The sequence below is a fragment of the Meles meles genome, chromosome 2, assembly GCF_922984935.1.
Source record: "Meles meles chromosome 2, mMelMel3.1 paternal haplotype, whole genome shotgun sequence".
NCBI lineage: Eukaryota > Metazoa > Chordata > Mammalia > Carnivora > Mustelidae > Meles > Meles meles.
Genome location: NC_060067.1, coordinates 50,490,148 through 50,513,252, shown reverse-complemented (window position 1 = coordinate 50,513,252; position 23,105 = coordinate 50,490,148). Strand labels below are relative to the sequence as shown.

General features: G+C 38.7%; 1 protein-coding gene across 7 annotated transcripts in view; it reads right to left on the bottom strand.

Annotated features, from left to right (window-relative positions):
* Positions 1–23,105, bottom strand: part of PPARGC1A (PPARG coactivator 1 alpha) — a 657,227-nt gene that overhangs the window by 36,081 nt on the left and 598,041 nt on the right. For 6 of the 7 annotated variants that reach the window (XR_006816734.1, XM_045994008.1, XM_045993992.1 and 3 more), the window contains 3 exons: positions 4,374–4,568; positions 2,404–2,526; positions 1,341–1,545 (listed from right to left, as the gene is read on the bottom strand). Coding sequence is in view for 6 of the 7 variants with exons in the window: in XM_045994008.1 (XP_045849964.1) it covers positions 1,341–1,545; positions 2,404–2,526; positions 4,374–4,568 (523 nt within the window). In the remaining variant the exon portion in view is untranslated. The remainder of the gene's footprint in view (positions 1–1,340; positions 1,546–2,403; positions 2,527–4,373; positions 4,569–23,105) is intronic. The other variant, XM_045994017.1, reaches the window with a different exon arrangement.

Below are 23,105 nucleotides of genomic sequence, written 5' to 3'. Positions count from 1 at the left end.
GGCCAATCAAGGCAAGGTGAGCTACCAAAAAATGTGGCCCATTTCAATAAGTGTCTTCCCCTAAACTGACAGAAAAGGATGGCCAAGTGATTTTGAGATATCCACAAGGGAAAACCTAATTGAGAGCCAATTTAAAACTTTTAAAGAAGTTTCCTGAAGGTTTATGGTGAGGTAGGGATGAGAGAGGGAAACTGAAAACACTGGAAAGAAAATATTTATTAAAAGCAGCAGCAACAGCATACCTGTATGAAATAATCATGGTTCAAAACAGGGATCAGGGACTACCACTCTGCAGCTGGAAGGGGAAGTCAGGGAAACAAAAGGGAAAAGAGAAGTAGGTGTTTGTAATTGCTATTTTAGAATATGCCTGCTTCCAGGGCGCCTGGGTGGCACAGTTGGTTAAGTATCTGAGTCCTGGTTTCAGTTGGGGTCCTGATCTCCAGGTTGCCAGATCAAGCCCCGCATTGCACTCCAAACTCAGCACAGAGTCTGCTTAAGACTCTCCCTCTCCCTCCCACTCCCTGCACTCTCTCTCACTCACACTGTCTCTAAAATAAATATATAAATCTTTAAAAAAATTTTATATATATACATATATATATATATATTATACATACATATATGCATGCCTGCTTCCACTACACGGTTAAAGGTAGGGTTAATGTGGAAGCTGGGATATTTTAAAGCAACAGCAACTTTCAACAAGCTTCCTTTGGGCCTCTAAGACAGGATGATTTTGAGGGAAGAGCCAAGAAGGAAGAAAATTATATCTCTGCCAAGACATGTTTTCCCAAAATCACCCTGACTTGCCTCAGAAGCATCAGCCTTCCAGAATGTATGGGGATGATAAAAATCAACCCAGATGCTTAGTTTGATCTGGGCAATACTTTGTATTAGAAAGCAAATACAAATAAATTCCAGGGATTTCCAAATCCTTATTTACAAAATAAAATCCATGTACTCTTTCTTAAGTTATATACAGCAAATCAACAATACCTCATTTTTTCCATTACTAGAAAGGAAAAAAGAAAAGCGTTTTAATATTGGCTAGCTCAGCCTGCTCCAAATTTCAATTATCTTGGCAATTTAGATTTCACATAAATCTTTCACCACCCCCTCCCCACCCAGCTCACATTTCAGGTGCTTTTTGGTGATTGTGAATTAGGCTGCATATCAGCTGAATAGCTCATGTTCAACCTGTGTCCAAGGAAGGATTTTTTTTTTTTTTTAATAAGTCTGTAAGAACGTGCTGAATTCAGTTTGGGCATCCCCAGCCCGGTGCCTGCTTGCCTTGCCTTCAGCGCCCTCGCCGACAGCCTGTGCTTTGGTCCCCAGCCTACCTTGTAAATGTTGAGACTGCGATTGTGTGTGGGACTTCTTTTTGGAGGTGCATTTGTCTCTGCTACTATTCCTGTTCTCCGTGGGTTTGCTGTGAGGAGGGTCATCATTTGTGGTCAGATACTTGAGAAGCTCCGAGCAGGGACGTCTTTGTGGCTTTTGCTGTTGACAAATGCTTTTCGCTTTATTGCTCCATGAATTCTCGGTCTTAAAAACAAGGCATAAAGAAAGCTAAAATTAGTGAACTGAACCTTATCAGAATGGATATAGGTTTTCTGAAGAGATGAGATTTTCAATGAAGTGTTCAGTCTAAGTGTACTAGATCTATGAGCTGTGAATAATTGTTTGCAGAACAAGGAAAGAAAATTACATTTAAAATTCCTAAATGACATTTATGCAGCTTTTTATTTCATTTCTCCTACATTTCAATGTTCCTACTCAGCAACATGTAACTAACAAGACCCTATAGCGCCTTTACTGTGAATAAAAAAAAATAAGCTGGTTTAAACCTTAATTTGCCACTGATTGCTGGAGCCCCGTATTCACAATTCTCTTAAGTACCCCTTAACGCTCCGTTTTCACTCACAGTGAATGGCAAGACAAACATTGTTTAATACAGCCCGCTAACCGTATTATGTCATTGCCAGCATTCTATCCAATTAATGCCAGAGATAGATCTTTTGTGGTGATTCCAGAGCAATCTTTCTCAGGTTAGACAGCTGGCAAAATGGCAATCCTGCATCTTAAAGTCACTCCTAGATAATACCAGCCGATCAGCAAATTTTATTGTAACCCACATTGCTGCGTGTATTAATAAAGCGGGCAAGGAGTAACAGACGGTGGAACTTCCATTCCAATCATCCAAAGACAAAGCATAAATGAACTCTTTCTAGTTTAAAGTAGCTGGAGCCCTGCTTTTGGAAACCCATTTCATATTGTTTCACATTATAAAGCAACTGCAGGATCCCAGCTGAATACATAGAAAATAAACCTATCCTTTGTTTTACTGCTTCAAGCAAAATCCTTTGTTACTTTCCCTCCTATATTAAAAAGTTTGCATTGTACCTTAACAACTGCAGGGTTTGCTCTGATCCTGTGATTATGGTTTGCATGGTTCTGGGTACTGAGACCACTGCATTCATTATAACTTAGCTGAGTGTTGGCTGGTGCCAGTAAGAGCTTCTTAAGCTAGAAACGTATCAGAGAAGGGGAAAAGCAAGAGAAGTTATGCATCTTGTAAGCATTAGAATATGTTACTGAAATTTTAAACTGAAAATTAATTAATTATAAAAATTAATTCTCTCACTCTTTAATTATAGTCACACCAAGGCACAATAGTGCTAAAGGAAATGAATTCTTAAAAAGTAAGAAAAAAATTTGGCATTATACTACCAACTGTGAAAGTATTTCCTTTCCCTACACTGACACTTAGTATTGTCTACCTTGATTTTTTTTTTTTTTTTTGGTTTTTCTTTTTTGGGGATAAAATAAGGTAAAAGGATCCTCCTGAAAGGATTTCCAAATACCTACTAGATGAGAAAAGTTGCCCTGCTAAATGAGGAATTGGGGGTTGGGGACAGAATACAGGAAATTTTCCCCTCAGTAACCCAAATGAATTAAGTGAAAATAAATAAAAGCTTTGTAATGCTTTGAATGATATTTTCACAATCCAGTTTAACTTTACTTATTCAAAGGATATTCATGGTGAAAGAGTAGCTATCACTGAAACAGACTTGTAAGTGGACAGAGTCAGGAGATGTGATTCTGGCTCACGCAAAGCATTTACTTTCTTGACTCTTTCTTTGTTCTTTCTTTCTTTGACTTGCTGGCCTTCTAGGCCCTCCCTGCTCAGATAGGCAGTATGAGGCTGAGTCAACAACCCCTCCCAGTTGAACCAATTATCTGGATGAAAATCCTCCGGTTCAATGTAAAGACATCAAAATACCAGCCAGCAAGGCCAACAGCAAATAGAGAAATGGTGGAGGGGTAGGAGGAGGGTAGCAATTACTTATGAGGGAGTTTCTTCTAAACCAGAAATCTTGAAATGAACAGGAGTACAAGTAGACTCCCCGTATGTTTACGTGGAATGTTTTTTAACATTTAAAAAACTTAGATATGGGAGAGAAACAACCCCTAAATGGCATGCCAAGGAGCATTATTAAAGTTTGGAGGATAGCATTCCATAATTTACATAGTATGGTCTTATATCAGATTTATGGCAAATGACAAATGGCTACCATAGATGAGAAGGTAAACTGTGTCTTAGAACTAATAAAATTCTGGTCAAGCACCGCATCGAAAGAAAATTTACTCTTCATTGCCAACAAATTCACTCTTCAATGCCTCCCATAAATTTAGGGAACTTAGGTTGCAAATGTGCTATTATTTTTCAATCTTCACAAGAATTATGGATCTAAAACCTTAAAATATTACATATCCCTGGATCTACCTTTTATTCCTAGAATCATAGGCATAAGAATAAAACTATAAATGTGTCGATTGTTATATAATTTATGATGGTGAAAAAATGGGAAAAAGACTAAATATCCAGCCATAAGAAATCTCTTAATGAACTAAGACATCTCCAAACAATAAAATAATATGTGGTACAATTATGCATATATATCAAATTCATAAACATAACAATGTATCTTAAAACAAGAGGAGATTTCAGTCTTTTTTATATCATAGATGATTTGATTTTACAGGTGAATTTTTGATCTGTACTTTTTGGGTTGTCTATGTTTTCTAAGTTTCTACCACGAACATAAATAATGCTAGGAAATAAAAATACACACACAACAAACATAGCAAAAGACAGTTAAAACAAACTGTAGTAAGACCACATGAAAACTGTTATTACCAACATTTTTAAACACAGAATCACAGAAATCGCAACTCCGAGTCCGTTCGGGAATTGTTTTTGGCATCAGTCTAAATTAAAAATCCAGACCTTATTGTTACTACATCATACCCATGCAGCGGGTAGCCAGAGGCAACTCCAATTCCTGTTAAACAGTAGGAAGGGTTCTTACTAGAGACGGCTCTTCTGCCTCCTGAGGCGGAGGGGTGCCGTCAGGCATGGAGGAAGGACTAGCCTCATTCTCAGTGGTCACATCTCCATCTGTCAGCGCATCAAATGAGGGCAATCCGTCTTCATCCACAGGGAGACTGTCCAGTGTCTCTGTGAGGACTGCTAGCAAGTTTGCCTCATTCTCTTCATCTATCTTCTGCAAAAACAGAAAAATAGATGACGTGAGTGAGCTGACATGGGGGGACAGGTTACACCATCAATCAGTGTAGATGGATCATGTTTACCCAAATGAGTAGTAAAGTGTACGTAAAATGTTGAATGATCATGCCAGAACACAAAGGATCATGTCTTCTTCAAACTCCAAATTCACTTTTGGTCTGAATCACACCATGAACTGACACCTCGCAGTACCAGTTTCTGCTGGGTGAGCTGTCCCAGCTAGCAATTTATGATGCTGGTGCTTATTATGGCCGTATAGGACATAGTCTTATTCGCATTCGCTTTCCCCCTGTGTGTGTCTTGTTTCCCTAACTAAAGGAGAAGGTCTAGAGAATCTCAGAACTTGAGAGAATTTTCACCATCATCTATTTCATCTTCAGATATAGTGTTTCAATCTCCTGTGCAGCCAAAATGTTTAGATAACCCTCTGTTTGAACAGCACCAGAAACTGAAACTATACTGAGAGGAACTATACACTTTCATGGTTTCAATTATAATCTCATCACTGAATACTCCACAACCATTCATTTCCCTCCCTGACATCTCTCCCAACTTTAGTCATAAATCTAGAACTGCCCACTGGATACTTCTACTTGATAATAGCTCCCTCATCCTCCAAAACCCAAACTTAGAACCTTTCACAACAAAATTGCTGTTTCCCCGGACTTCCTGGGTTTGGGTAACAATTCTTCAGACCCAGACTATCAAACTACCTTGGGTCCTTTTTATCTGGTCAGTCATTAAGTAGAGTCCCACTCTGTCACGTCTCTTCAATGCAGTCGTTTCTTGTGGCCGGGGTACGATTCTAGTGCGACATTACTTGGAATGGGGGCTCCTGCAAAATTCTAACTTGTTTCTGCAACTCCCACAGTCACTTGCATGCACACCCCCTTGGAAAGTTAATCTTCAGGTATTCATTCCATAAACATATCTGCATACCTACCTATATGGGGCCATGTTTGGTGTTAGAGATAGAAAGGGAGAGATAAACCTCTGCCCTCCAAAAACCCTCCAGTGGAAGGGAAAGAACCTGTGAATAATTTATTATAAAAGATAACATTTATTTCAGTACTCTGTACAAGCGTATGCACCCTGTTTCTGGGGAAATGTGCTATATTCTAAACCTGGGCAACCAGTGCCAATGCTAGGCACACAGCGGGGCCATTGATTACTTGCTGAATAATTCATCGATCCGCATTTACTGCCTAGAATATATGTTGTGTAGATCACTTTCTCTTCCTTCTGTTAGCACTTCACTTTGTTTGTCCAATTTGACCTGCTTCATAAATCTTTTTTTTAAAGTTCTGGATGCTATGACATTAACAATATCGGCTAAATTATCCCACACAGATTCTATTACAAAATGCACCTAAGCTGCTGACATCTAATGAAGCCAGCAGTGCCCACACGTCCTTTCTCTCTAGCACTGAACTCCAGTTAATTGACCTGACAAAATTACAAGAATCACAGAATAAGACAGCTAATCAGAAAATCAAATTGTATTACTAGAGAAATTAGGCAGGCTTTTATCACGTATACATTCTATTTTCACGTAAAAATTGTTTTCCCTCATTACGGATGAGTCCCCATCCAGGAGTAAAACTGCAGACTTCTTTGTCTTTTGGATTCAAGAGACCAAAAAGAGCCATTTGTACTCATGGTAGACTTTACTAGCATTTCTCACGCTTGCCATGAGTCTCTGTAATGCCGCTGGACTTGACACTGTGAGTCAAGTGGATTTGGGCACATGGGATGGAATGACAACTTTCTGAGATTGAGGACTCCACTGAATGAGGTAAATCCTAATTGGACTGGGGTGGGGGGGGGCATGGATGTTAACTTCAAAATGGCACCACTTCTTCCAGAAACTGACTGATTCTTTAAAAATCAAACTGCTTAATAGCAAATCATAATTGAGCATACCGTGGAGCTTCAGTTCTCCTAGATCTGTCCATGTCATCTGAATAATAAAGATATTGAGATGATTTTCATTTATTTTCTGCCTGGCATGATAATCTGGTGTCCAAAGATTCCAATCTCTCCCCTTTCCATTCAGATTCTGCCCCTCCCACCATACCAAAAAAAAAAAACAACAAATTTGGGTTATTCATCTGTCCTAAATAGAAATTATATTTAATTTAAGCACATGTTACTTTAAGTCATTTAAAATAATGAGATTTACATTAATATAAATATATCCATATTATCTAATAAAAATAATCTTTGAAGTTATCTCAAGCGCACACACATGCACACACAGTTTCAGTAAATTGGATTTTTTTTCCAGGTATCCCAATTTTCAGAAAGGCTTATTTCACTGAAGTTCAAAAATAGCTCAAGAAAAACAGTTAAGAATGTTTACCAATAAATGAGTAATTTTGTTTACCCTGATTTAAATTTTGTATTTGGCTTTCCAGCAACACTACAAGCCTCTGTTTGCTTTCAATCACATAATACAATAGCGTCTTAGTTCTATCCCTAGTGTAAACAAACTACAATAATTCCAATCAAGTCAGAATGACAAAGAACACTTAAATTAACTAGTTTTCTCCAATTTCTTTAATAAGCCTGGGTGAATGTACATCAAAAACAATGGCAGAAATATTGGAGCCTGATAATGTCATAATTAATTTACAAGATCTGATTAAACCACAGCTATTTAAATTCTCTCTACTGGAACCACAATGGGAGGGAGAGTTGTGGAATGGAAGATTGGCAGAGTGTGGTGTGTGTGTGTGTGTGTGTGAGAGAGAGAGAGAGAGAGAGAAAGAGAGAGAGAGAGAGGGAGAGATGGGGTATGTGGGTAGGTTATGCTGGTGTTCAACCAGGATGGACCAGTAGACTCGAATCCTTATTTAGAATCCGCGTTCATCAGGCACATGGCTGACTCAATGAGTGGCTCGGAGACAGTTTATTTTAGTAAAGTTGTTCTTGAATTATGGAAGGAAAGAATGTTATTTCCAATTCTCTGTGTTTTGTCTAATCATAGAAGACTGGGGAAGAAGATATTTCCCAATGACATTTTTGTTCTGAAACTCAAAACATATTCCTCTATGTAAAGCTGAGTGGACATTGCTCCTCACTGTGGCAATTCCAATTAGTTTAGCATGAATTTCGACAATCAAACACTCCAGAGAAGGCAATGGATGTGACAAAAAAGACTCTGGTAAACAATTAATGTCACTTCCCATTATTGCTTCGGTCCCAATTTACAGAGCAAATAAATCAAAGTCACTACAGATGAAGCACTCTGGCCTATGAACACATGTCTGTTCACAGGTGACGGGGCACTGAAATACATCAGGCAGTAAAACGACTTTGCAAAATAACCTTTCAAAGACTCTGCTCTGACACCGCTTTCTAACTGTTCAAAATTACTATTTTTACAAAAATATATTTATTAGCTCCATATAAGTTAAGAAAAGAAAAGCGGAGAGGTGAAAAAGAGAAAGCCGGTCACCAATTAGGTAGTGATCTAAAGCTACACAGCTGAGCCCAGTGTTGAGGGTGGCAGTGGAGAAGGAAAGAAAGGTAGGGAACAGGCCGACTGGCATTTCCCCCGGGGAGCTCTTGACTCTCAAGCAGCTTTAGCCATGCTGGGCGTCAACCTGGGCTCTCCTTAAGCAAGGCCAGTCTGCTGTTCGTCTTCCCATAGGACCTACCCTAAGTGTGATATAATTCAAAGGGCACAGTTAAAGGAAGGCAGATACTGTATCTTTGGGTGCAGAGAGTCACCTCAAGACTGAAATTTGGGGTCCAGGACGTAATACCTGGGCCTTCCTCCCTTGTGAGCAGTTGGCAAAAAGGATATTCCAAATGATTACACATGGTGGGGCAGACAGTGCACTGAGCTCACCCAAGTGCATAGAGAGGGAATAAATCTACTAAATTAAGGAGGAAATGAGGGACTCCGAGTTGTTACTAGACACCTGAAGGGAGAACTGCAAAGTGAAACCGGCATGTGGTATCCCAAAGATTTTTAAATGCAGGCTATTATGGAAGGACCATGCCCTGCTTATGATAGTAATTTTTTCCACATCTTGTAGAATTGCAATTACACTCTGTGTCCCCAGATTCTCACACTCGCTTGATCTCTGTTTGATAAAAATAGTTTAATAGCCATTTAATCACAGCTTCATTATCTTAGCTCTCTTAATGCGAATTAGGCCAGGAGAATTCCTGCTTCCTCATTATTCAAATCATCAATAAGAAGGAAACAGTAGGGTCTTCTTATCATTCATTAATCAGTTTTAATATCTTAGATTCTGTTTACTCAGAGATCAATCTATGTGAGAGGTCACTTAACCTCTGTGAACCTCTATTTTTTTTTCCTATATATAAAAATCCAGGTTATTATCTGCCTAATTCCAAGGATAGAATTTTTCTGCACTCATGGTTAATAAGGAGAAAAAAAAAAGAATGGACAAAAGCCTGAGAATCCTTCAAGAAGTGGCTCAACAAACATTTACAGTGTATATGCCCATCGTCTTGACTGCCCATATTTGAATTTCCTTCTTTGAGCATGATCTACCGCCGATTTTTAGCACCAGGCCAGCTTCCTCCCAAATACCCAGCATGCCTTGGGCTTCCTCCTTGCCCCATCCTGCTGATTTGGAAGCAGCTAATGAAGACAAAATTAACTCCTACTTTAAGTGAGGCCTAATTAGGAAGGGAAATCTGCTAGAGTAACATCTGGTAATGCATTCTGAAGCCAAATATAAATGACATTTTTGGATTATCCACTACTTTGGATTATTTCTCCCACTAGACCCCAACCAGGAGTTGAAATAAATAAATAAGAAAGTGACTTTTATGATAGATTAAAGGGTTCAAAGAAGAATTACAGTTGACCATAGGAGTCCCTTCCCACGATCTTTCTACAAAAAGTTCTGTATCTTTTGTTCATGCACGAAAAGGCAAAAAACTTTTATATGTATAAATTTTGGTTTCAATGTATAAAGTTGGATTCAAGATTGGCGGAAGTAGAACTAAAATTAAAAAAAAAAAGTTTCTGAAATTAAAGAAAAAAATAACAATTCAGACTAGACTACAGAAATAGAATTTGAGATTATCAGCTTTTCTCTTTAAGCATTTTAGTCAGGAAAGATGCCACTTCACCAATTGTGTATTATACATGTCCACTCTGAAGGGGACTAAGCCTTTGTTGGAGATGTTTGAATACTCACTTTGAATATTTTGAATACTCACTCTCAAACAACTCTCTCTCTTTTTTCCTCTTTTTCTTCTCTTTCTTTCCTCAAATGTTTTACAGTCCAATGTGCTTTTCCTTGCTTCTCTCATACCTAGGTATGGATCAACCGCATGTTTGTGCACCTTCTCACAATCTAAAAGAAAATAAGCAGATTCCCCGTCTGGCACTTCTTAAAGTTTGCTAACTCCTGCCCCATTAAAGAAGAGAAGGCTCTAACATAACCCACTAACTCTCTGTTTATGGGATGGCTTTGAAAATGGGACGGACGCTTGAAGACGAGGAAAAAAATGACCTAAGACATTTCAAGCCTATATGTGCAGTGAAAAATAATCAAGACAATAAGGACTTTGCATGACATCACACATTTCTTATGAAAAATACTTCTTGCATTATGAAAAAATACTTGTGAAAATTCACTTCTTACAGATACCCTGAGAATTAGCTTAGTCCTCTCTTTTATTCCCAGGAGAGATAAGATAAGCACATTATGTGATCCTGTATCTGCTCTGTTGGATGCCAAAGTTGCTGGAATTTAAGGTTGTACTGCTAGAGTTAGTTAGTAGAAAGAACACAGATATTAATTTCACTGTTTGGGTGACTCTCCATTGACATCGAGGCTACTTAAAATAACATGTATGTAAATGTGTCTATCCATACCACTCCCAACACACACAAGTTTGCATCTCAAGTGCACACATGTAAAACAGAATCTATGTCCATGCACATTTCAGCCTCTTAGGTGTATTCTCATATATTTCACTGCAGTTGACTATATATGTGTACCATCAGCACATGATTCTTCTTCCCAGTTATCCACTCTAACTGAGGAAAGCAATGATCAAAAACTGAAGACAATTCTTGGGACAATAAAATAAATCAAGAATCAAGTGGAAATAAATACAAGCAAAACTGAAGAACTCCCTCCATAGATATAGTTACATCTGTGGGAGTCCATTTAATTTTTGTTAATATTCATGCTCCTATTTAAGCAGGCATAAAATATATATTCACATCTGTATTGGGCTCCATTTGAACCTACTAGCTTATATCACACACTCATGAGTTAATGAACACCCTCTAAATATGTGGAATTCATTATTCTGAGGAGGCTACATGAGCCAAAAGTACAAATACAGACGTTCAAGAGAAAGGCTTAAGAAAAATCTTGGTTGCTACTTCAAAACGAGCTATTTTGGGGGGCGCTGGGTAGGGGGAAGGGGGATGTTTCATGTCCACTTCTCACAACATGAAGAGGAAGCAACCAAGTTGAGCCACCAATCAGGAGACTTAATAAGCCTGTAAAGATCAGTCTGGCATTCTATTTTTTCTCAAGTTTGAACTAAGAGAGAAACTGGGCCCTGTATAAAAGACACCAGACTGAAAGTCGGGAAAATTGTCCCAAGTCCCATATGCACCACTAGCTAGTTATGTAGCCTCAAGTAAAACAATTCAACTAGGGCTGAAGTGCCCATGCCAAATGATAATCTTGTAGGTTCCTAACTGGCTCCCCTGCTTTCACACTCACCCCTTGCCTCCCCATCCCAACAGTCCATTCTCAACACAGAAGACTAAGGGATTCTGATAAAACCTAAGTCATACCTTGTCTCTCTTGTGACCTAGCCCTCCATGACTTCTCATGTCTCTCAAAGTCAAAATCCTCAGAGTGAACTGCTAGCCTAGGATCACCACAAAATTTAACATCCAAGCTAGAACACTTCTGAGAATGTAAATACTAACCCCTTGGGTGTGAATGTAGATGATCATGGTCTGAGATGTATGGTTGGTTGCCCTATATTAGACCTACATCATCTGACCCTGTCAGTACCCCCCATTTATCTGCCTGAATCCTCTCCAACCACTCTGACCTCATCGCTACTCCAAAAAATGCCAGGCATTCTCCTGCCCCAAGGCTTTTGCACCTGCTGTTTGCCCTTACTAGAAGGCTCTTCTGCCAGATGGCCACATGACTTACCCCTTCATCCCTTCTTTTATTCAAAAGTCACCTCCTCAGTGAGACCTTCCCAACCACTCCGAACGGTGTGTCCATTACCCTAGTTTATTTTTTCCTTTTGATACTTATTTCTATAACTCAATATATATTTTACTGACTTACCTCATTCATGGCCTATCTAAAATGGAAGAACCATGAGGCCTGTTGGATCACTATTAAGGCACTTGGCATATAGTAGATGCTTATTAAAAATGAGTAAGAATAACACCTGAAATGTTGAATCAATCCTAAAAACATAATGTGGCTTTTCATTCTCCTGTTGTTGTCACTGTTATTTGCTCTGAAATTCCCACATTTTTCCACCCCCACCAATTAATAATGTTTATCTTAGGCTATAATTTGAAATTAGCTTGCATTCATTCTTGTACATCAGCTGATAGGCCAGGCAAACAGCCAATATATTCTTAGTGGGAGGGAAGGAAATTCGAACAGAACCACAGAGGGGCTGATTCTGAAATAAGCCCCCAAAGCACTGAATCTGTATGAGTCAGTGTAACATACATCTTTTGTAAAGGAAGAGGTTGATATGGGTCTTATAAAGTCAGGGATTAATTCATCCCAGCTCTCGTGTTTGGGAGGATACAGGAATGAATCATCAAGCAATTAATTTGCAAAAATTTCCAAAGAGCCAAGATGATTTGTGAAGAGAAAATCATGCCAGACCAACTTACTCTCTGTCCATGCAGAAGCATCAGGCTCACTAATCAAGAGAAAACAATTGATGTAATCTATCTGGACTAGAGGGAGCGTCTATATTCCATACTGCGTAACACACTTATCTATAAGCTGGGAATGTATAGTTTTAGCCAGAGGCTTTTTCCAACCGTGTGCCATGGAACTACACCAATATCCGAAGTGTTGTAAGGACTAATAATAAATACTGTAGTATATGATATATTTTACACATTTATATAATTGAGCTCATATGCCAATATAACTAATTTGTTTTTAGAAAGCAACATGCACACTCAACTGTGTTATTTCTCTGATTATAAGCACGGTGGAGACCACCACTGCATTAACTTGCCATGTTGAATCATTTTATGTTGGTCTCGGGATTTAAAAATATATATATCTTGAGAAGTGAGAGTGAGCAGCTTAAAACCTGGAGCCATTTACAAATACTCGTTTCTACGAAGCAGGATTTTCTCAATCCTCTTAGATCAAAACAGACTACAAAATAATCAGTTGCTAAGATTGATATAAGATACCGATCATCATCTTAAGCCTCAACTTCACTTTTTTTCCTGTTCATTTAAATAGCTTGATAAACATTATGACAGATAAATGTTATTTAAATAAAAATTAATAAGTAGCAGCTGACTTTCTCTGAGTCTTCCTATATGCCTGGTGCTGAGTTCATTTCCTTACACACACTGTTTCATTTAAACCAACCATTGACCCTATCTGTAGCCCTAAATCCATGCAGCTTATAAAAGGAAGAGTGGGATACCAAACCAGATATATCTGATAAAAACTTGTTCTCACTTCCTTTCCTTATATGTTGGAATTTTATGGATGAATCAACGGAACAAAAATGGTGGGCATGTGATAGTCTAATCTGTAATCATATTACAGGATACAAAACGAGTGAATTATCATCAGATAAAAACCAAGGTGGGTAACTGCCCTTATATCCCGTGAAGCAGAGCTGGTCTTCCAGGTGGAAAGAGGCTATTGCTTGGATGCTGTTACACGGTATGTACTGCCAGCCCAGTGTCATCACAGAGCCTCTCTTCAGTCCTACTGGGTGTGATCTGCTCGTCTGTTAGAATGTTCTTTCCAGAGGCCCCTGGGTGGCTCAGTTGTTAAGTGTCTGCCTTTGGCTCAGGTCATGATCCCAGGGTCTTGGGATTAAGCCCCATATTGGGCTCCTTGTTTGGGGGAAAGCTGCTTCTCCCTCTCCCATTCCCTCTGCCTCTCTCCCTCTCTCTCTCAAATTAATAAATAAAACTTCAAAAAAAAAAAAAAGAATGTTCTTTCCATTTCCTGCTATTTCTTCATATCCTATCTCTACCTCAAAGCCTGTCTTTAAGCTCTTAATGCCTTTATAAGAAAAACCTGGATCCCTGAAGAGAAATATCAATTTCTAGGTCTCATCACTGACCACTAAATCAAAACCTCTAGATCAGGGTTTCTCAACTTTGACACTTTGGACATTTCGGACCAGATGATTCTTTGTTGTTAGGATCTGTCCTCTGCATTTCAGGATGCTTAGTAGTATCTCTAGTCTATGCCTGTTTGATGCCAGGAGCATCTCCCCGATTATCAAAACAATCCAAAAGGTCTCCGGATATTGCCAAATATTTGCTGGTAGCCAAAACTGCCCCTAGCTGACACTGATTGTCTTTGAGGAGCAGTCCAGGATTCTGCAGTTTTGATAAGCACCCCCAAGTGATTCTGAATCATACAAGTTGGGGTAATTTGCTGTTTTGTGGCTGTTAAGTAGTGTATAGATCAATTTGTGATGGGAATTTATGATTCCGAGTAAGCCAGATTTATCCGTTCTAACACATGCAGTTCTAGCAGTTCTAAATAGTTATTAATAACATATTTTTATTTATTCTATGTGAATGCTTATTTCTAATATCTTACATTATGTGCCTGGATGTTTTATGATCTGTGCTTCCTTGTTGATTACAACTTACTGGTTATTTACTCCCTGAATTTCTTTTTGATTAGTCCAATGGCATTTCACTCTTTTTATTGCCAATCATTTTCCTCTTTTTTTCAACATTTTCTCACCATCATCATTTTCATAAAGTTCATTTTGGTTTTTTAGTCTATTGGAGTACATAGACTACATGCTAAATGATTCTTGAGGATTTTCTTCTATATACTTTCACAGAGTTCTTAAACATTTCTAGACTTCTTAAGATTTTTTTAAAGCTCAAGAAGTACATAGAAGCCTATACGAGTTTGATGTTATTATGAAAGAGGCAGTGAGGCAAAAGAGAGACTCTGAAGTTAGACTGCTTACATTTGGATCCTGAGTTCATCACTTACACAGTGCATAACCTTTGGCAAGTTACTTAACCTCTCTGTGTCACAGATTTCACGTCTGAGAAAGGCGTTATAATAATAAGACTTACATTGAAGGGCTATTTTGAGCAAATCCATGAAAATCCTGTAAAACAGGGCCTGGTATATAGTGAGCCCTTATCCTTGCTACTATTAATATTATCATTATTATAGTCCTTATGCACTAGATTGAGCTAAAATAAGTGAGACCAAAAAAATGGATCCATTGGGAAAAATACTACAGTGAAGGGAACATTTAAAGACGGCTTCAAAGGGCGCTTGAGTGGCTCAGTTGGTTAGGCAGCTGCCTTTGGTTCAGGTCATGATCCCAGGGTCTCGGGATTGAGTCCCACATCTGGCTCCCTTCTCAGCAGGGAGTCTGCCTCTTCCTCTCCCCCCTCCCTGCTCATGCTCTCTTGCATGCTCTCTCCTCAAATAAATACAATATTTAAAAAAAATAAAAATAAAATAGACTTCAAGGATGGCATAGGATATGAACAAATGAAGGGAAAGGGGAAGACCATTCTATAAAACAAGCCTACACAATATAAAGGTTTTTAATGTGGCATCAAAATTTCTATGTCCATGAAGGCTCAAAAATCCTTACTATTTGTATAAAGGTCACTGCCTACGTGTTACCTGTTAAGATGGTAAATTGGAATTAAAAGATGTGATATGCACGTACTGCATGGAGCACTGGGTGTGGTGCAAAAACAATGAATACTGTTATGCTGAAATTAAATAAATAAATAAAAAGAAAAAAAGATGTGATATGACATAATCACTGCTGCTTACATGTTTACTGCATAGAGTGATCACCTGAGATACACATCACATGGAACCATGATATCTATACTTGACACACCCTCCATTCATGTACACACATACAGACCTATAGTGTATTTATGTGCATATTTACAAGTACATAAATTTTTACTACTTACACATATTTATTGAGTGCCTACTCTATGCTATAATCTGTTTTCTAGGAACTTACATTTTACTTTGGTGGAGAGAGGATGGCAGATAATAAACAAATGAACCCCCTTCCAAAGATACATAAGCAGATAGGATATTTATATATACACATATATAGAAAAAGAACATAGAATACATATATAAATATTCACACACACATTACATACATAGAATGTATGTATGTACAGAAAGAATGTAGAGTTTATATATAATGTTAATATTATTAGTTTTATATATTATATATCATTATTATATATTATATAATATTATAGAGAGAGAGAGAGAAAAAGAGAGAAAAAAAGGCAGAGGGATATATTTGGAGTGTGTGTGTGTGCAAATATATATATATGATATATGTATATATAAAACGTAGAGAGGAAGAATGGAATATATGTGTATATATACATGTGTGTATGTATACATATATATACCTACCTGATAGTAAAATATATACATCTAATAATGTATATTATATACACACATATATAGAAAAAGTATATAGAGCACATATATATATATACACACAAAAAATATATATGAAGAGAGAATATAGAGTTTATATAATAATAATATTACATATATTATTATACATTATACAATATTATATATGTATAGAAAGAGAGAAAAAATATATATTCCAAATCTATCTCTCATATATGTATATATATGTGTGTGTATATATACATATGTAACAGACAGGAAGAATAGAGTATACATGTGTATACATGTGTGTATATGTATGCATATATATACATACTTGATAGTAAAATATATGCCTCCAATAATGTATATGTATAAATGTTTATACAGAGAAAGAGACAGACTGACAGACAGCATTTGAAATACCAAGCCATAATAGTTGAGAAAGAAATGTTCTAGGCATGGAAAGGACTAAATGCTAATGTTCCGAGGTGAGAACTTGCAGTGAGTAAGACGTTAGTATTTTCGTAGTTCAGGTATTGGTATATCTGAGAGGGAGGTGATGTTGAGAATATTTAACAAACATTCCATGAGCACAGATCACTCAGAACAGCAGCACCACGATGTCAGAAAGAAGGCCTCTACTGTAAATGACACAAAGTCTTATTGTGGCAAATGAGCAGATTGTATTAACCGTGGTATAAGTGTGTTTTTTAGACTGACTCTGTAAGACATTTTGTAACAATTTCCCATTTCAACCAATAAATTCTCTATTAGACAGTATATTTTCTGCCCCCAAGAAGTGCTTAGAAGGCACTATTGCACCGGCCAGTGCTGTTTGTTCATCCACACTTAGCACCACAAGATGTGTGCAGACCAAGCAGCTGCAGATCCCTGGCACCTGGATGTACATGGTATATTAAGGTTGGGGACGCCAAGATTTGGGCAACAGCAAATGATCTGATTACTGCAATATTCTGGTAATAGCATTAAAATGAGAGAAAATTGTCTCAAGGTGGTTAGAAGCTATTCAGAGGCCAGGCTGTCTTCTCTGCGGAGGCATCTAGGGTGAAAGGAATCAGTGTGCTTCCCAGTAATCCTCCGTGCTGTGCCGGCCCCTTCCCCCGGGAGAAGAGAGTCCTTTAGGGCCTGGGACTGGATCTTAGACTCCTGGAGCAACTTTCATTTCCCACTCAAGGGTTCTGAACAGGGTGGTGGGTTGTCAGAAAACACTCGCCAGGTGAATACAATATGAGCAGTCTCCATGACTTTGTGTCTAAGTATTTCACGTGGGTTTCAGCTTCCAATGCATCTGAGTTGCAATTTAGGGTCTGAGCTTCCCTTAATACCAGAACGAGTGTACCCCTCATGAAGAATCTTTAAATACTTTATACTGAATCAGTTCTAAATGCAGACTCACCCACGATGATCCGTGATTTATATGCCTATATATATGGTGTGTGTATATATATACACACACCATATATACAGTAGGGCTGCATATGACACCCAGTTAGACAAAGTGGCTAGTAACACCCAAGGGGACATTTTTAAAGTGACTTGATAACTGGGTTAAAGAAGCATGTATGCCTGTCACGACATGGGAAATGACAAAAGAAGTATAAACCAAACTGGATAAAAATTCAAGAGTTACAGGATGATAAAAGCAGAAAAAAAAAGTCATTTAACAACAGGCTCACATAATGATAGGATGTAGTAACTGAAATACGGAAAAACAAGAGCCAAAAAGAGTCAACTCATCCAACTGTATGATTTTGGAGATGAGAAGACAGATAATGTCTTAAACAGACTCTTTCAAGGTCAATTCCTAACTGATCTAAATCTACATTTGTTTGGGGCCTCTGGGCTCCCTCGTCCTTTTACAATGCCATGTTGTTTCCCAGGAGAATAAAAGCAAATATTAGCAAAGAATGTTTCTCATACATTTGCCATATTTCTTCTTTAGGCCTCAATATTGATTAAAATATTGCAGATGGGAAGTTCCCAGTTCAGACTTCTATAGAAATTCTGAGCCCCAAAGAAATTCCATGTCTGTGATTCTCAAGGCAACATAAGCTTTAAATGGGAATCACAGGACCCCTGGGTGGCTCAGTAGGTTGGGTGTCTGCCTTCGGCTCGGATCATGGTCCCAAGGTCTTGGGATCCAGCCCCATGTCCAGCTGCCTGCTCAACTGGGAACCTGTTTCCCCCTCTGCCTGCCATTCTCCCTGCTTGGGCATTCTCTCCCTCTCTCTCTCTCTCTGACAAATAAATAAATAAATAAAATCTTTTTTTTTAATAAATAAAATATTTTAAAAAAAGGAATCATGGGGGCGCCTGGGTGGCTCAGTGGGTTAAACCTCTGCCTTCGGCTCAGGTCATGATCTCAGGGTCCTGGGATCGAGCCCCGCATCAGGCTCCTGGGATCGAGCCCCGCATCAGGCTCTCTGCTCAGCAGGGAGCCTGCTTCTTCCTCTCTCTCTCTGCCTACCTCTCTGCCTACTTGTGATCTCTCTCTGTCAAATAAATAAATAAAATCCTTAAAAAAAAAAGGAATCATGATTTGCATGTCTAACTGTTGTCAAAAAATATTAAGTATTTGTTGAGTACCTACTGTGTACCAGCCATTCTTGAGGCTGGAGATCTGGCAACAAACAAAATAATTCAAAACCCCTGTGCTCACAAAGCTTATTCTACCAGGAAAGACACTGATGAAATAAATTACAATCAACAAAATAAACAACTGGGAGGAAGAAATGAATAGCTAAAACAATAAGAATCCTACTTTTATTTAAGGAAAGCCAAATATTTTTAAAAATCAGATTTATTAAAAAAAGATTTATTTAGGAAAACAGAGCATAAGTATTTTGTTCTTAGAAAAAAATGAAATAACTTAGAAACACTTAAATCTCTAAACTGTTGAAAATATAGCTCTTCGTATAAAAACTTGATGTAAAGAAGTTTCCTGTTGGCCGTCTTTTACACAAAGTGAAAGATGCCTATAAAGCCACCAGTTTCAGTTTTGACTACATATTAAAATCATGTGAGCATTAAAAATATATGTTTACGCTTCCCCTCCTCCCATCCCCAGCCCAGAGCAATAAAATCAGTCTGAAGGACAGAGTTAGTATTTTTAGAAGCTCCCCTGGTGGGACTCTAATAGGAACCAGGACTAAGAATTACTCCTATAAAAGACTCCAATGGTAGAGTCTTTGAGGGAAGGTGAAAATATTTGCCCTGATCTATCTTATGGGCTGAAGGTGAGACGGCTTTTCCATCAGTGCAGACCAACTGTCCCGTACTGAGATGCCTGAAACCCTCACGTCTTCCGTAAAATGTTAGAATGTGTACACTCCACCTTCATCCAGCACATATAGAGTCTGTCCCCTTTACTACGCAGGAATTCCTTCCTGGGTCCCTGTCTCAATTACCCCCTTGGAGCTGGGAGCTTTGGCCTTTGAACGCCATGATTAGTGCCTCCAGTATCTTTCTCTAGGGCTCTCTCAGTCTCATAAGTCTAGCAAGTAGAGAAAAGCCTCACTGTCATGATCACAGGCTGGCCAGGTTATGAAGGCTTGAGTTTAAAGGAAGAAAACACCAGGAGAACCCACATCATGACACTGAATCTCTATGAAAATCTCTATGAAAATGATGACATAGATGTATGTCATTTAAGTGAAAGTACCCATTAAACAGTATTAAATCAATCAAGAAAGTTAACAAGGAGCACTTGTGCAGCCCATGACCCATGCACGGAAACTGAAAACTTCTGAAAGAGTGAACTCCAAAGTGTTACAAGGAAGGGAGGCTTCAGATGATTTTAATTCCATTTTTTCTAATCTTTTTATAATGAGCACTTCTGTAGTTATAACATAAAAATATGAAAATGTAAAATGGGTATGGTGTATGTTAAAGGGGACCAGAGAAAGAGCTTAAGTGTGATGAGATAATTCATCAAGGTCAGTACAGGTGTACTCAACCTTGGGGCCCTGGCTTAGAACCTGCCTTTCGTGGGCTTTAATGGCCTCATCCATGTACTGGCAACAGTGACACCTGCCCCAGGCTATCTATCCCAAGGTAATTGGAAGTAAACGTAGCATAATACCTCTGTGCTTTGAAGAAGCATTATATAAAAATGTTATGCGAAAGATACATGTATCTCAGATAAAGTCAATCAAACACTATTTACCGAGTTTTTGCTACACTTTCACAGTTGCATCCTTCACTTAAGTGCGTTTGTTGCTCATAACACCCCACAATATCAAGCAGACCATGACACCCTGCATAAGAACAATGACTATTTGCCTGAGACTCTGGCAAAGCCACAGAAGGGAAGGAAGAACCCGAGGGCCAGGGCATTCTCTGTGGGGGTTCTTGTTGTCCCAGCTGATGTGAATGATTGTGAACAAACTTCCCAGGTCTGTCAGGATGAAATCAGCTGCAATCTGTTCTGATGCTATCAGCAGAGGGTGACCCTGCAGTCCATCCTTCCACCTCCAGGCATAAGATGAAAACATCAGGCTTTAGCGATTGACAGGGAAATAGTTCTGTGCCACAGAGAATCCTTTGCTTTGCATCTGCCCCTCAGAGAGCATTAGAGAGCTCAGTATTTCCAAAACGTGAATCCAAGGCCTCTCATCTTGCTGCCGTTCCTATTGATGCCCACGGCGAATATTTCCAAAGCAGTAGTCAAAATCTTTTGGGTTTTGGCCTTCGAAGAATGGGATTCATGTTTTGATTCTGTCTCAGCCAAGCCTATGTCCTTGGAGTGGCATTTGGGTCTGGGGACCCCAGAGTTATCAACTGGCCAGCAGAGACAGTTGCCCCAGCGCAGCGTGGGAAGGAGTGAGACGGTGCTGGGCATAACGGGCACCATGAAACAATGAATACTATGTAAGTATTTCCTGCTAGTTCTCTAATGATGTCCTTTTTCAAAAAGCACTTTCAAAATATTATCCTGTCAATAAAAGAGCAACACTGAAGAGGTATCTGAAGAAACCCTGTGTAATAAGAATTTAATCTACTACCTCAGTTAAGCCATTTACAATCTTTACTCCTGATTAAATAGCCTTTCTTATTCTTTTTTTTTTGTTTTTAAAGATTTTATTTATTTATTTGACAGAGAGAGATCACAAGTAGATAGAGAGGCAGGCAGAGAGAGAGAGAGGGAAGCAGGCTCCCTGCTGAGCAGAGAGCCCGATGCAGGACTCGATCCTAGGACCCTGAGATCATGACCTGAGCCGAAGGCAGCAGGTTAACCCACTGAGCCACCCAGGCGCCCCAGCCTTTCTTATTCTATAACAAATTGGGTTTAGTAACTGAGAAAATCCTACAGATATTGCCTTTAACTTGGAATAGCCGAACTAGGACAAAAACATCATTAAAACAAAAACAAGTGCCACTGAGTCATAGAAAATGTCAACAGGGGATACAGATGAAAAAAGAAAAGTTTACCCATTTGAAGATGATAAGGGGGAGGAATAATTCATTTTATTTAAAAATATGATGAGGTAAAATAGAGTCATCAGTAAATACAGCAGGTATTTTACTTAAATTCTTTCTAATATCCTTAAAGAGAAGGAAAGAAGGCTTCAATACATATTTGAGCCATGTGAAATCCATTTGACTTTATTCATTCATTTCTTCTTTTATTCATTTGTAGATTTAGAAAGCAGTTTCGGGATATCGGGTGTTTCGGGATATGCACGGGGGTTCTTACAGACACAGATCCTATCCTCCTGATGTTTACAGCATCCTAACTGCCCCCAAAGTCACTGGTATATAACACAACATACTTATGTAAATGTTGAATGAAGGGAAAATAGCCTAAAAAATAAAAATACAGAGGGGGGGAAAAAAGAAAAATGAACATCAGAGAAAAGAGAATTAGAAAAAGAGTGGAATAATCCATAATTTTTTTTTAAGATTTTATTTATTTTGACAGAGAGAGATCAGAAGTGGGCAGAGAGGCAGGCAGAGAGAGAGAGGGGGAAGCAGGCTCCCCGACAAGCAGAGAGCCCAATGCGGGGCTCGATCCCAGGACCCTGAGATCATGACCTGAGCTGAAGGCAGAGGCTTAACCCACTGAGCCACCCAGGCGCCCCGGAATAATCCATAATTTTATCATCACTATTAGTTGGAAATGAAATACTCTTTTCATATTAAAGTCTTCATTTGGGCTGTGGGCTTCAGAAAATAATTACTATCTTTGAAATGTGAATTAAAGTTTTAAGCACCACACACGTCTTCAACTGCTCTTTATTCCTAAACATTGCCAAGATATTTGGGAGCTAGAGCTATAACAAAACAGTAGAGGAGAAGCAAGATTTTTCTTTCAGCTTCTGTGACAGTGATCAAAGTATTGTTGCCATAAAGGCCAAATAAAATCAAACCACAATCTACCAGGGAACTAAAAAATAAACTCTTATTTTGGCAGACACTGTCAATTTCTCTAAAGTATGAGCATGACAGCAAGATACAGCTTTCTTCCTTATAGATAATACAATGGCTATATGCTTTTTTAATGATTACATCTTTAATCTTGAAAACATAAGTTTGCTCTAAAATCTAACTTATTTCAGGAAAAATGGCAGATGAAGAAAAATATCTAAGTTGGAAACAACAAATGTTGGAGAGGTTGTGGAGAAAGGGGAACCCTCTTACACTGTTGCTGGGAATACAAGTTGGTGCAGCTACTTTGGAAAACAGTATGGAGCTTGCTCAAAAAGTTAAAAATCAGGGGCACCTGGGTGGCTCAGTGGGTTAAGCCTCTGCCTTCAGCTCAGGTCATGATCTCAGGGTCCTGGGATCGAGCCCCACATCGGGCTCTCTGCTCAGCAGGGAGCCTGCTTCCTCCTCTCTCTCTGCCTGCC